This window comes from Scleropages formosus, chromosome 23 (genome assembly GCF_900964775.1).
Source record: "Scleropages formosus chromosome 23, fSclFor1.1, whole genome shotgun sequence".
NCBI classification, from domain to species: domain Eukaryota; kingdom Metazoa; phylum Chordata; class Actinopteri; order Osteoglossiformes; family Osteoglossidae; genus Scleropages; species Scleropages formosus.
Window position 1 is genome coordinate 10140084 of NC_041828.1, and position 12736 is coordinate 10152819.

A 12736-nucleotide genomic window follows, 5' to 3' on the forward strand; every position below is an offset into this window, starting at 1 on the left:
ATTCTTTACTTTTATGCATATATTTACACTCAAGCGGCGGATGATTTATTCAGTTCCACGCTCAGCACTTCCTTTCTGTTATGTACTCTAAACATACAAGTTGCACTGACTTTATATAGTTATATTCAAAAAACACTCAACGTTTCAGCATTCTCCCGTGGCTTCATTCAAATATATTAAAAGAGAAATATACTTCTCCCCTCCCGTCAGTGTGTCTTCATCGATGAGCTAAGAACTTAAGCACGCACTCCAGCGCAAAACTATAAACACCGCCTCTCTCACCGTCAGCTGCCTAACTTGCCCGTCGATTTCATGCCGTGATAAAACTTCAAAATGCGCTTCTATGCTCTGCCGTCGGAGTTCTGGATGTGCGAGGGGGGGGGAAAAAAAAAAAAAAAAAAAACTGATGGGCGAAGACAACGCATTACTTGGTGAAATAATGTTCAGTTCGCTGACGATAAAGAAAAGTATTTTAGTTCAAGGTGCCGCTGCGGGGTGTCCCTCCTTAGGGTCGGGGTTAATGATTTCAGAGGCGCATGTTAGATGAAGAGAAAATGAGCTGGCGCTTGGCCCGCCGTTAATTGAAGGCACACGGGCCAACGGGGCTCTCGGCACTCCGGCCCATTTTAGCACGGAGCGGAGGAATGTGTGGACCGCTGCTCCACGTGGCAGAGCCTGGGGGGGGGGGGGGCAGGCCGCGGGGTTCCCACTCAACTTCGCAGGCCTTTCGAATTACCGCTCGTCCTGCCGAAATGCTGACAGGCGCAGTTCTCCCGTGCGCTGCTAACCAAATTAAACGCTGAGAAATGCAGCCAGCCCCGCCAGCCCCCCCCCACATCCGCTCTTCAGGGTTGCTTTCGTCTCCCGTCAGAAGTCTGGAGCGAATCTGCGTCGCTTACCGAGCGGCTACTGTCAGCACAGGACGTAGCTACCGTCTGCAGCACTTTACCGCGTTACTTGCGCAGAAGGGTTGGTGAGTGACGAGCGATGTCTCGCGAGGAGGTGCCTGTCTACACCGGGCAGCTCAGAGGAACCGACACGATATCAATTCGTGGACCGAAAGGAAAAGCGCATTATCATATGTCGTCTCTGCGGACGGGCCCAAGGACGAACGGCACGCGGAAGAAAGAGCGGAGCGAGGGCGACGAGGACGTCAGCTACAACTGGCTCCGGAAATCGAGGTCTGCCGAGGAGTCGCGGCACCAGTCTAGTTGGGTCATTTCCCAGCTGCCGCAGAACCGCCCGCAGCGGACGCGCAGCACGGCAGCCGTGAGAGAAGTAGCGCAGCGAGCTCCTCCGAGAGGTTTCACACTTCGCCGTGGACGGATGTGGCCAAGACCGAGTGACCTTACACAGAGCTGCGCTACAATCAGTGGAGGACACATTTTACAGCACATATTATTACTACTCATGACTATGTAGCTGATGCTGCGTGTACCAAAGCCACTTACAGTGGCTGTACACTAAGCTATTTACTGTGATTTACCCATTTGTACAGCTTGGTCATTCTTACTGTATCAATTCAAGGTAAGTACCTTGATCAAGGGTCCTAGAGCAGGAGGAGGGATTTGAACCCAGGTGCTTCAATTATAAGGCTGCAGTTCTAACCGTGATGCCACCGGCTACCCCATATTCCTCCATATGTAACTACGTAGCCGCGCATCAATCGCCGAAAGACAAGCTTAAAATATTGCCTTCGCAGCTCACCGCTTCAAATTCGTTCAAACTACGTCATGATTTCCGAACAGCAGGTGATGTCATTTTCATTTGCATAACCCAAATGTTCATGGGTGGAGCTAATTTAAGGATTTGATCTCATCCCGCGGTTATTGAATGACGTATTGAACCTATACCACAGAGCGTCTCTTAAACGTGCTCGTAAAGCCACAAAGCTGTGGCTTTCGGGACCTTTCTCAGTGATCGTTCTTATTGCAAATACATAATAGCACACTCCCCGCATCTTTGGTTTTTTGCCACGATGAAAGTTCAGGAAGCCCTTTCTCTAGGCGGTCCTTGAAAAGTACTTATTTTCCCTGAGCAGAGTTTCGAACCGAAGTGCAGACATGGTGCATGACTGCGGCGAGAACAGTGCACTTCGACCCTGCGGCGCAGGCTGTGTCTGCCATCCCCGCCGTGGGCCGCGCCGCCCGCTGCCAAACCACTCGGTGAGGGCCGTACACGAGTACGGGAGCGCGCCGGAGGCCCGGGGCAGCCACGGGAGCGTGCCGCAGGGGCCGACTTGCCGCCGTCTGCAGAGCAGGGGCCGCCTTGTAATCTGGAGGTTTCCGTGATGATGTGGCTTGTCTCGGGATGCCACCGACATCTCCAGTCGTGCTGCCAGGGGCCTTTGCGGTCGCGACTGCGCACTTCAACGGGACGCCATCTGATATGATGTCAGCGTTAGGACTTCTCTAAACAAAGGGGGCCGATGCATTTGGTAGCAACTAAGAGGAGGTCAGAAAGGCACGTTCCTTTAAGCAGGCACACAAAACGAGAAGCAGCGGACTAATCCCGTGTCCGGCACAGAGACACGTGGCTAAAGACAGGAAAACCGGAGCCCTTGCCACACTCACATACTAAAGTAATAACTTGTATATTGAATTTTCATCATCTCGCTTTTAGCATACTTTCCACCTATAGCGCGCATAGAAGGAGCATTTCTGCTGCCGTGTTTACACAGTCACTTGGCATAATCCGATTCTTTTGCAGCCCTGCAGTCATGAGAGACGTTCTGGATGAGAGCCATGGATGAAAGTTTTGCCAGAGGTGTCATCAGGGGCCCAGCGGCACCTGGTTCCTCCGGGGGCTTCCGCAGACCTGCTGGGATTCAGTCGGTAGGAAGCAAGGTCTCGGGGGCACTACTACCCAGCTCTCCCTTGGTCCCTCGTTCCCCCGTTATCATCTCTTCTACATGACTGCAGCAGCCTGGAGCTCATTACTGACTGACACCCAGGACTCAGCCCAGACTGCTGGGCACGGCACAAAGACATGCCGATGGCATCACTTAATTATTTAGAAATGGCAGAAAATCTTCCAAATTGCTTGGCACAATGGTGTGCTTTCGCAACACTGCTGCAATAGCTGATCATTTCTATCTGGCTGCCGCTTTCCAACTCGGAGAAAAAGCCAACTCCGAGCAAGTTCTCGCCGAATGAGGGTTCGCCATTACTGTCACTTTAGGCTGACTAAAGCCTACATATCATCAAGCTATCTTTTCACAGCTTCTTAAGTCAATTTACACAGAAGGCACAAGGGTTTCATGCTAGAGAGCAGTATATGTCCTGCAGCTGGGCTGAACGGATGATAACACACCACAAGCTGTGTGAATTATGGCCTGCGTCACAATTTGTGCAGTTTGGCTGCCAGAGTGTTGATGTTCCGAAAGTTCACGACTGAGGTCTTGTTTTGATTCAACGGCAGGCCATCTGCACATGTGACTCATTAATTGAGTCTTCAACATCGAACATGTCGTAGTGATCAGAGCCATTGCTTTGTCACTGGAGTGACTGGGTTTCAATGTCACCCATGCTGTAGCACCCTTGAGCAAGGTGCTTACTTTGAACTGCAAAGAAAAAAAAAAAAAAAAAAAAAAAAATTACCCTGCTGTATAAATAGGTCAATAATTGGATTTAGTTTAGTATAGAAACCCAACACTGCAAATATCTTGGGAGAAGAGCATCAGCTAAATGAATAAACTGTTCTCATACTTCATGTATGTAACATACTAATAATAATAATACATCTTCTAACACAAGGCAACTTACAATGCTGGTTTTTTGCATATTAAGGTCCTTATCATGGTTTGCCCATTTATACAGCAGGATATTTTTTACCGGAGTGATGAGGACAGAAAAAGGAGCCACACTACAGAATTATGTCCACATGAAACATTATTGCACCGTCCTTCATCTCAGACATTATTACCCCGTGCAGACGAACTCCAGCCGAAGCACAGTGACACTTGTCTCACAGAACTCCTTCTCTGCAGTCACTTAGTAGAGATATAATTGAAATCATTTATGGGGAGAAGACACTTGATTTATCTTGAGCTGGCAACATGACAAAGACTCAGTGGCTGTACCGCCGTCAAGTTCTTCTCCTCTCATGTAAATGGGGAGACCCCCTCCAGAGACCCCCCCCGAAGCTGACAAACACTATGAGAGCGCTCGCAACTTCACATGCGTTGCCAGTTGAGCCTCCGCAGTGCAAATTATGTGGTAATACAAATGACCCTGGAGCAGATCCAGGGTCCAAAGCTAGGCGGTGCATCTTGGGAAGGTCTCTAACTACATCGGTGGGAACTAGAGCATATGAACTGGCACAGTTGGAGCCATTCCATTAAATGATCACTTCGGAGAATTCTTCAGGTGCCAGAACCTCGCCTTCACGGACATGTCATTATTATTAACTATTATTTCGCTGCCTGCTTTGCCCAAGGTGACTTGACAGGGTTAGGTTTGTAGACTATGCTACTGAAAATTGCTTACTCATTTATACAGCAGGGTCCTAACTGCTGTACCCGTTCGGGGTAAATACCTCGATTAAGGCTGCTAGGGCAATTCAAACCCGGATCCTTCAACCGCAAGGTGACGCCTCTGACCGCTACGCCGCCTGGCGGGACAACGACCGAGACGTGCTCCTTAAAGCGTGCCGGCACATTGCGTGTTGCTCAATAAAGACCGAAAGCATCCAGTCATTTCATGCTTGTTTGAATTATGACTCTGGTTTGCCGTTTGAAGATTCATCGCTGACAAAAATCAGAAACGGTTACAGCCAGAATTAGCCTATTTATGTTATACGTACTCGGCCCGGACACGTGTCGTGTCATTAGGGTTCTTTTAATCAAGCGGGACCGGTCAATTAGCGCCAATCACAACACGCACGGCTGACGGTCAGGCCTGATGTTAATTACGTCAGCGTGCGTGAGAACGGCCGCGCGGCAGCTGCCCTTCCCAGACGCAGACTATTGTCATGATGAAACGTCTCAGCTGCAAGGACAATTTCAAAGCTTAGCCTTTCCTGGCAAACTCCTGTGCCATGAGTCAAAGTTTAGGCTTTGCAACAAGTCATAAACATAACCGGACAAGGAGTTATTATGCTCAAGTCGGTGTCCCAGCTGCGGGCTTATGCAGTCGATCAGACCTCGGCGTGCATGAGAAATGTGTGGCACAGCTGGGGCACAGCTGGGGCAGGTGGGAGGCAGCCGGGCGATGCTGCGGCTGCAGGATCGGCGGCGAAGATGGCGGCGGCGGCGGACGGGTAGCGTGCGGCAGAGCCGGCTTCTTATTGTTCGCGGGCCTATGCAACTTTCACTCCAAAATGTGCAAAGAGAGGGCTAAACGCCAACTGAAGTACCCCGGCCGACACGATGCACTTTAAACCGCGCTCATGCTACACCACGTGACAGCGGAGACGCCGAAGAACGAAACTTTCCAAGGGAATGCCTACAAATTCTGCAGTTTGAAACGGTATTTGAACTTTTGGGTGCATTAAATTTCTGTCTCAGTTTTTTCTTCCTTATTTTTCCTGCTTTTCAAATTTCTCCCCTCCTTCGTGGGCCCAAGGAAACGTGCCTCCGGTGCATAATGGGAAAAGTGGCACTGGCGTGAAGGTACCTGAACCACAGGGTGTCCCCCAGCCGATGCCTTCACTGCTCCTCTGCTCCCCTCGGTCTCGTAGTGAGCGCGATGGTGGGACTTGGGCTGCACCTCAATCTGCAGGCTGTAGGGTCCCGAGCAGGAGGGCAGCTGCCAGTCGAGGGCTGGCAAGGGCAGGCTGCTGGGGCAAACAGACGCACAGGACACATTGGGAATAGGATCAGAGCTCATCAACAACAGTCTCTGGGGGGTTCCTTCCTCCAGGACTAGGAGGACCACAGTGCTGCAGATTCTCCAAATTAAACACATAATATGACCCCCCCAAAAAAAAAAAAAAAAATCAACCCTAAAAAAGGGTACAACAAATATAATTTTTAAAAAAGTCCAGGCCTACAAATGGTCTATAGGGAACAAAAGAAATAATTGTCAATATTCTTTTTTTGTAACACAGCAACCAAAAAAAAAAAAACAAGGCATGCATCTCCTCTTCATGAGCAGTCAAAGCACGATGTCACCAAGAGCAGGACAAGGGTTCCAGCCTCAATTCCCCAGGTGATGCGCTTATTCCAGCCAACGCTTCCCTCCGTTCGTCTCTCAACACCACGTCCTTTCGCACATTATCTCCATCAAACACTTTATTCCCCCCAGGATTGTGGGACAAAGGGAAGCGGCGGAATGTGTCAAAATAATGGTCGTTAGAAAGCGAACTGAAGAGTTACAGCAAAAGCAAGCGAAGAAAGTGCACAATTATAGAAAAATACACTACAAATAAGACGTTTATACGTCCGTTTATAAATTTTCTCCAACAAATTAGTTCCCAAATATGCGATTCCACAGAATCAAATATGAAAAGCTTTAATGGGTCTTAATATGTTGAGCAGCAGCTAGCGGTAGCTCACTTTGACAGATGCTGTGGTACTGATGACGGAATGAGGGACTGGACACGATGCAACAAAGTGTCTGCTTTAGATTATTAAACAGTGTGGGGGGGAACACACTGTCCAAGTGCTGTTTACTCACAGACACTGCTCTGATTACTCTTTTGGGTCCTTCCACGCTGACACTTGCACAGTGCGTCACCCTGTCGCTACAAACCGCTACAAACTGAATAATAAATAAGAAATAATGGAAGGGGCTGAATAAGCCGACGATCCCTAGCACGGCAGTGCTCTTCGGCTCCACTCGAGCAGCAGCGGGGGAAAACGGTGGACGCCGGTTTGACCTTTGAGCGATATCAAGTTGGGAACGAGCAAATGCTTCTCGCTCCGTCGGTTCCGAACTGTCAAACAGCTCATCTGCTCTGCAAAATACCCATCGTTTACCGTTCGAAGAACCCGGCGCAACACGCCTTCTGGACGCACGACTCGCCGCATCATAAGGTATACCGCTGATCACAAATTCACGATCGTGACTCGGTCTGAAGGTAGGGCTTTTTTTCTGGATTTCAAAAGGTAAAGCCACTTGGTTACGGCCTTCGGTGGCCGCCGTGATGTTTGCGAGGTATAATTACTCAGTATCATGTTCCCCGTGTTAAAGAGCAGTGTTTATTTTAACTCCAGCCCGTAAGACAGTAATGCAGGAGAGGCCTTTTTGGCTGGAGAGAGGAGTTAGCAGTCATGCTGGACTTGGGCTGGCAGTCATCTAATACCAGCTTCTCCTTTAGAGAAATTTAGTAATATGAGAGAAACTGATGATATTTCAAGTGATTTGACTTCCTCAATGAGTAAAGAAAGGTGGAGAAAACAGTTATTTTGCGGTGGACTCCTAACACAGAGACGTTCTTTCGAGCTCCGGAAACAGAGGCGCGGTAGGAAGAAGTCCTCCTCACCTGATGAACGGCTTCGGCTTGGGCCAGGAGTACGGGTGCTGGGGAACATCCAGGAAGCCGCCGCAGTAGCTCTCCTTCTTGAAGGGACCGCGAGGGCCGGAGTAGTCGTCCTGAGCAGCATCTCCCGGGTTCAGGTCCTCCTCTCCGGGCTCCACCTTGAGGGCCAAGCCGGTGCCGTGCTCCTGGCTCGTCCGGCGCGACTTCACGGGAACGGGCTCGGTGAGGTCCACCACCCCGTCCGTGCTGAGGGCGTTGATGGCGGCCACGATGGCCGAGTTGGTGTACTGGTTGGTGCTGGGCAGCCACGCGTCATCCGCGATGCTGATGCGGGGCGACGTCTGCGGGGAGGGCGTGGGCGAGCGGTTCGGGGAGTACGCCTGGTGCCTGCAGGGGGCCTCGCTGAAGCTGTACTTCCTCTTGCCGCCGCAGGGCGAGGCGGGGCGCGAGCCGCGCGAGCCCATCCAGCCGTCGTCGATGACGCTGGCGCGGGGGGACGTGCTGGGGGAGGCGTGCGGCGAGCCCAGGTGGGTGCACGAGTGCACCGAGGAGGAGCCCTTGGGGGAGACGCAAGGCGACTGCCAGGGCGAGTTCTGCGGCGAGTTGTCATAGGTATAGGAGATGCCCGACTCATAGGAGGACGCCTCCGAGTGGCAGCTGCGTGAAGACAGGCTGCTCGCCGGGCTCAGGCAGCTGTGGTCCCGGTAGCCGTCGGCGCTGGGCAGCGTCAGCGTCACGATGGAGTTGACCTGCTTGGACACGGGCACGCTGCTCTCCTCCATGTCATCCTCGGGGAACTGCCCGTAGGCCGTGATCTCGATGCGAGGGCTCTCCAGCGCGGGCGCGCCATTGGGACGTATGCCGGGCGACACGTAGTAGCTCGCAGCCCCGTTGTCCTCGTGGACGCCATAGCCGCTGTGATGGACGGAGGATGCGGAGATGATGGGGCCGGACTGCAGGCTGTGGTACTGAGCAGGCAGGCAAGCGGTGCCCATGCTCAACGGGAGCGATATATTCGATAGAGCTGATAAACCGGCGTTCGGGCTGTAGTTGTACGCATCTGGAAAGTAAAGAGGGAAACGGTCAAAGTGAGTCCAGGCCCGGCGGCAAACGGCTCTTTCATTTCACCGAACACCTGTGCCACGTGTCGCGTCCAGCTGCCGCGCTTTACAGCACCAAATACTCACGCACGAGTATCATTCCACACGCGCCACATGTTATGACAGGGCTTCGGCAAATAACAGCTAATAGGTGGCTTTCGCCATTATATTACCGTCATTTCACCACGGATGTTTAGCAGCACTTGGCACAGATGAGCACAGATAGCAGCAGCAGCAGGTGGTTTAGTCGATACAGCCGTCGCCTTGTACTCAGAAAACCTGGGTCTGAATCCCACATCCTGCTGTAGTATTCTTGATCAAGGTACTAACCCTCAACTGATAGAGAAAAAATACCCAACTGTATAAAAGAGTAAATCATAGTAACAGTCTAAAAACCTAACATTGTAAGCTGCCTCTTAAGAATAGCAGTTAAATGAATAATTAACAATAGCCTATTATTCTTGAGGGGGGAGGTGTGGTGGTGCAGCGGGTTTGGCTGGGTCCTGCTCTCCGGCGGGTCTGGGGTTCGAGTCCTGCTTGGGGTGCCTTGTGATGGACTGGCGCCCCCCCCGCCTTGTGACCCGTGTTGCCGGGTTAGGCTTCTGTTCGCCGCAACCCTGCACAGGACAAGCGGTTTCAGACAGCGTGTATGTGTGTGTGTTAGTTATTCTTAGTATGTCCCTACACAGCAAACATATAGTCAGCAGAGCTTTCCGGTTATGTTGCAGTCAACTAATTTATAGGTTTGTCTCAAAGCACTCAAGTACATTGTGTTTGTTCCGGAATACATCACAGTTACATTTATTCATTTAGGTGACATTTTTCTCCAAAGCAACCTGCAATGTTAAGTTACTTACAGTTATTCACCCATGTAGAGGTGAGTAGTTTTACTGGAGCAATTCAGGGAAAGTGCCTTGCTCAAGGGTACTACAGCTGGAAGTGGGACTTGAACCTACAACTAGGGGTCCCAAAGGCAGCACTTCTAACCACTACATTACCAGCTGTCTCTGGGACATCAACACCCTGATCTCTCATAAATGAGATTTACGTCGCAACGAAGCGCAAAACAAAGTGTCCACGTTCCAAAAGACAGGCAGATAACACTGCTGACCAGGGTAATAGTTATATCAGATGGAGTAGAATTATGACAGCCTCTCTGATACTTTAAACAGCTTAAATATGGTAAGAAAATTAACTCCATGTGACATGTTAATACAACTAACATACTGATTTTAACCAGAAAAGTCATTTTTTAAGCATGTCATGTGTGGCTGCTAAATTTAAATCAGTGCCAGTCATGCATCAGAACAGGACCTGAGAACCTTGGGGGGGGAACGCGTGCGCGCGCGCGCGCACACACGCACACACACACACACACACACACACACACACACACACACACACACACACACACACACACACACACACACACACACACACACACACAGAACTAACCACAAATATCTGGCTGCAGATTGCATCGCGGAGAGCGAGAGTGTGTGTGTGTGTGTTGAGGAGGGGGGCCTAAACAATACTGCTGCAGTCAGCACGGCGGTAAGGCGGTGCGGTGATGTGTCTCCCCCAGCCAAAAGAGCTCGCCGTCGCCGCCACCGCTGCCGCCAGGGCTCCTGTCTGCAACCCATTACCAGGCTTACAAGACAACATTTACAGAAGCTGAAATTAATAATGGGACCCAACATCCCTCAGCCGAACCCACAAAGACCATGACATCAGCACAGGAGTTAAAGATCCCCCTGTAAAGTCACGGCAACGTACGGCTTCATCACGTACACATGGTCCCACTTAGGAAGCATCCATCACGCGAGGTCTCTCCAAGCCACAGCACTCACCAAAACATCCAATATTTCGACTAATTACAAACGGCTCTTTGAGGAAACGGACGAGGAACGGCCTGGTCATACGATGAATGACACGTACATTGCATCTATGCAGCAGGATTCCCAAAAATAGTCTAACATCATAACTGTTAATCATGAATCACTGCACATCCATTACGGTTCTTTAAGGCAGATTTTGATGAGCGATGGTAAAAATTCAAAAAACAAATATTAGTTTATGCTCGACTAAACTAAAAAGTGCATAAAGTCAATTAGGGTTTGATTAGTGCAGCACTAATTTCTACTGCCGGTTTAGTTGTGGGGGACATTAAGAAGGTCACCTTTCACTGAATACAAGTAGAGTTGGCGTTTAATTTTTGGAATAACTAGTCAGCTGAACAGATTTTATATCTGTATTATATTACATCTTAATAAGAGGAATTGATGAAGAAGCCATTTGAAATTGAAACAGAAGGTGGCAGAGAGCAGGTCCCTGGAGTTGCCAGAGTATGCACACACCCTTATAGCAGACATTTAGGGATGGTGTGTGTGTGTGTGTGTTACAAACAACACTCCCAGTACAAACATCCAATAAGTGTCCGACACAGGAGGATGTGCGCCATTACTGTTAGAGTTATTAATAAGTACTTTTAATGAGAAGCTGCCACTCTCACACCGCTGTTTGAAAACATACAGCATCCTATTCAAACAGGGTACCGAGCGGACAAGTAACAGGTACAGTATTTCTCATGATGCATGTGTGGGCGCCTCCACTCCTCCAGGGGCCACCTGGTCTACTGCTTCTCACTGTGTCCCCGAGAACTTGGAGTAAATTAAGAACGGCTAAGAGACCTGGGGGGGGGGGGGGCACCGAGGGACCGAATCCCCACCACACACACACACACACACACACACACACAGAGAGTAACCAAATCAACATGCGGACCCATCAGTTCTCTACACTTAGCGGGAGTCAGACGCCCCAGCTAGAGCGGTCCAATACACACTTTTTACTTCCTTTACTTCCATCTGTCTGACAGCTGGGTCCAGGGTGACCCGCGACACTGTGAGACTCTCCACGTTACACCGATTTACCCATTTGCACAGCAGTTGTACTCACTCACTCACTCACTCACTCACTCACTACCTTCAGGCTGCACGGAGAGAGCACTAACCACTGCGCCCCCTGCTGGGCCCTCGCATCACGCGAATGGGACTGGAGGGGAGGGGTGGGGAGGGGGTGCAGGTGATCCGAGCGCGAGCCAGCGAGCGAGAGGGAGGGAGCCTTACCTTCCTCGGCGGACTTCATTCCGGCGCCGTGGCTCGTGAAGAGGCGCAGCGCGAGCGGGCTCCTCCGCAGGGGGGCGTCCTGCTGCTGCATCCAGCGAGCCGCCAGCGCGCTCTCGGTATATCCCGCGCGGTCTAGAGCGCGCGAGCGGGCAAGAGGAGCAAGAAGAAGAAGAAGAAGAAGAAGAAGAAAGAGCTCGAGAACAGTGTTTTCATTTAGGGAAAATAAGGGGGAAGAGAGAAAATTTCTCGTTAGGAGAAGCGCGGGAGACGTCGGAGCGGCGAAGGGGACTTCATGCCCGGCGGAGGTGCGCTTCTGTCTCGCGCGCGCGCGCGCGCTCCCCGTCTGCTCGCTCCGTCTCTCCGACTCGGGTTTCCATGCAGCCCGGGGTGCGAGTGACGCACGCGCTTTGACAGCGCGGCGGGCGCGTCCGCTCGGGCTTTTTAAAGCTGGGAAACACCTCCCGCGCGGCGCGCCGCCCCTCCGCTCTGACGCCGCGTGTCTCGTGGCCTCCTTCGTTCTCCTCCTTTGAAGAGAAGACTTCGAACAAGTTTGACACGCGCTTGGGTCGCGCTGTAAAAGCATGTAGGCTAACATGGGATGTAACGTCGGCGAGCAGATCGATAATTCCAGCAATAAAAGTTAAGTCTAAACTAATGAAGGAAGAGCACAAGCGCCCCGTTACCTTTGAATACTTAGTGTATATACAGTACAATCATGGTTAGATACATTCAATTCATTATAAAGGACATGATCCCCCCATCAGGTGGCGCAGTGATTACGGCTTTCCATTAACGCGCCGAATCCCCCTTCCCCTGAAGTACCCTGCTGCTTACCCCGAATTACTCTAGTTAAAAACTATCCAGCTTAGTTAGGGTAGGTTATTTTGGGCAAATGCTGTAATAAGAAAGGTAATATAACCATGATAACATAACGATAATACTACAATACAATAATAAAGATATAACCAGTCTATATAGCGAGAGACTCACATACAAGGTGTGTAAAGGTGACGCAGTGTTTAAGGATCTCCCCTCTCCTGCTGTAGTACCCTTGATGGAGGTACTTACCCTACATTTCTCCAGTTG

The 12736-nt window shown here is 50.7% G+C and overlaps 1 protein-coding gene across 2 annotated transcripts in view; it reads right to left on the reverse strand.

Annotated features, from left to right (window-relative positions):
• The window catches only part of nfatc1 (nuclear factor of activated T cells 1), a 50493-nt gene extending 38442 nt beyond the window's left edge, over positions 1-12051 (reverse strand). The window contains exons 1-3 of one of the 2 annotated variants that reach the window (XM_029248189.1): positions 11651-12051; positions 7426-8482; positions 5616-5775 (exon numbers count right to left, since the gene is read on the reverse strand). In XM_029248189.1, the coding sequence (XP_029104022.1) occupies positions 5616-5775; positions 7426-8482; positions 11651-11741 (1308 nt within the window). In that variant the 5' untranslated portion in view covers positions 11742-12051. Of the gene's footprint in view, positions 1-5615; positions 5779-7425; positions 8483-11650 lie in introns of both variants that reach the window. The other variant, XM_029248188.1, reaches the window with a different exon arrangement.
• Positions 12052-12736: the final 685 nt, after the last annotated feature.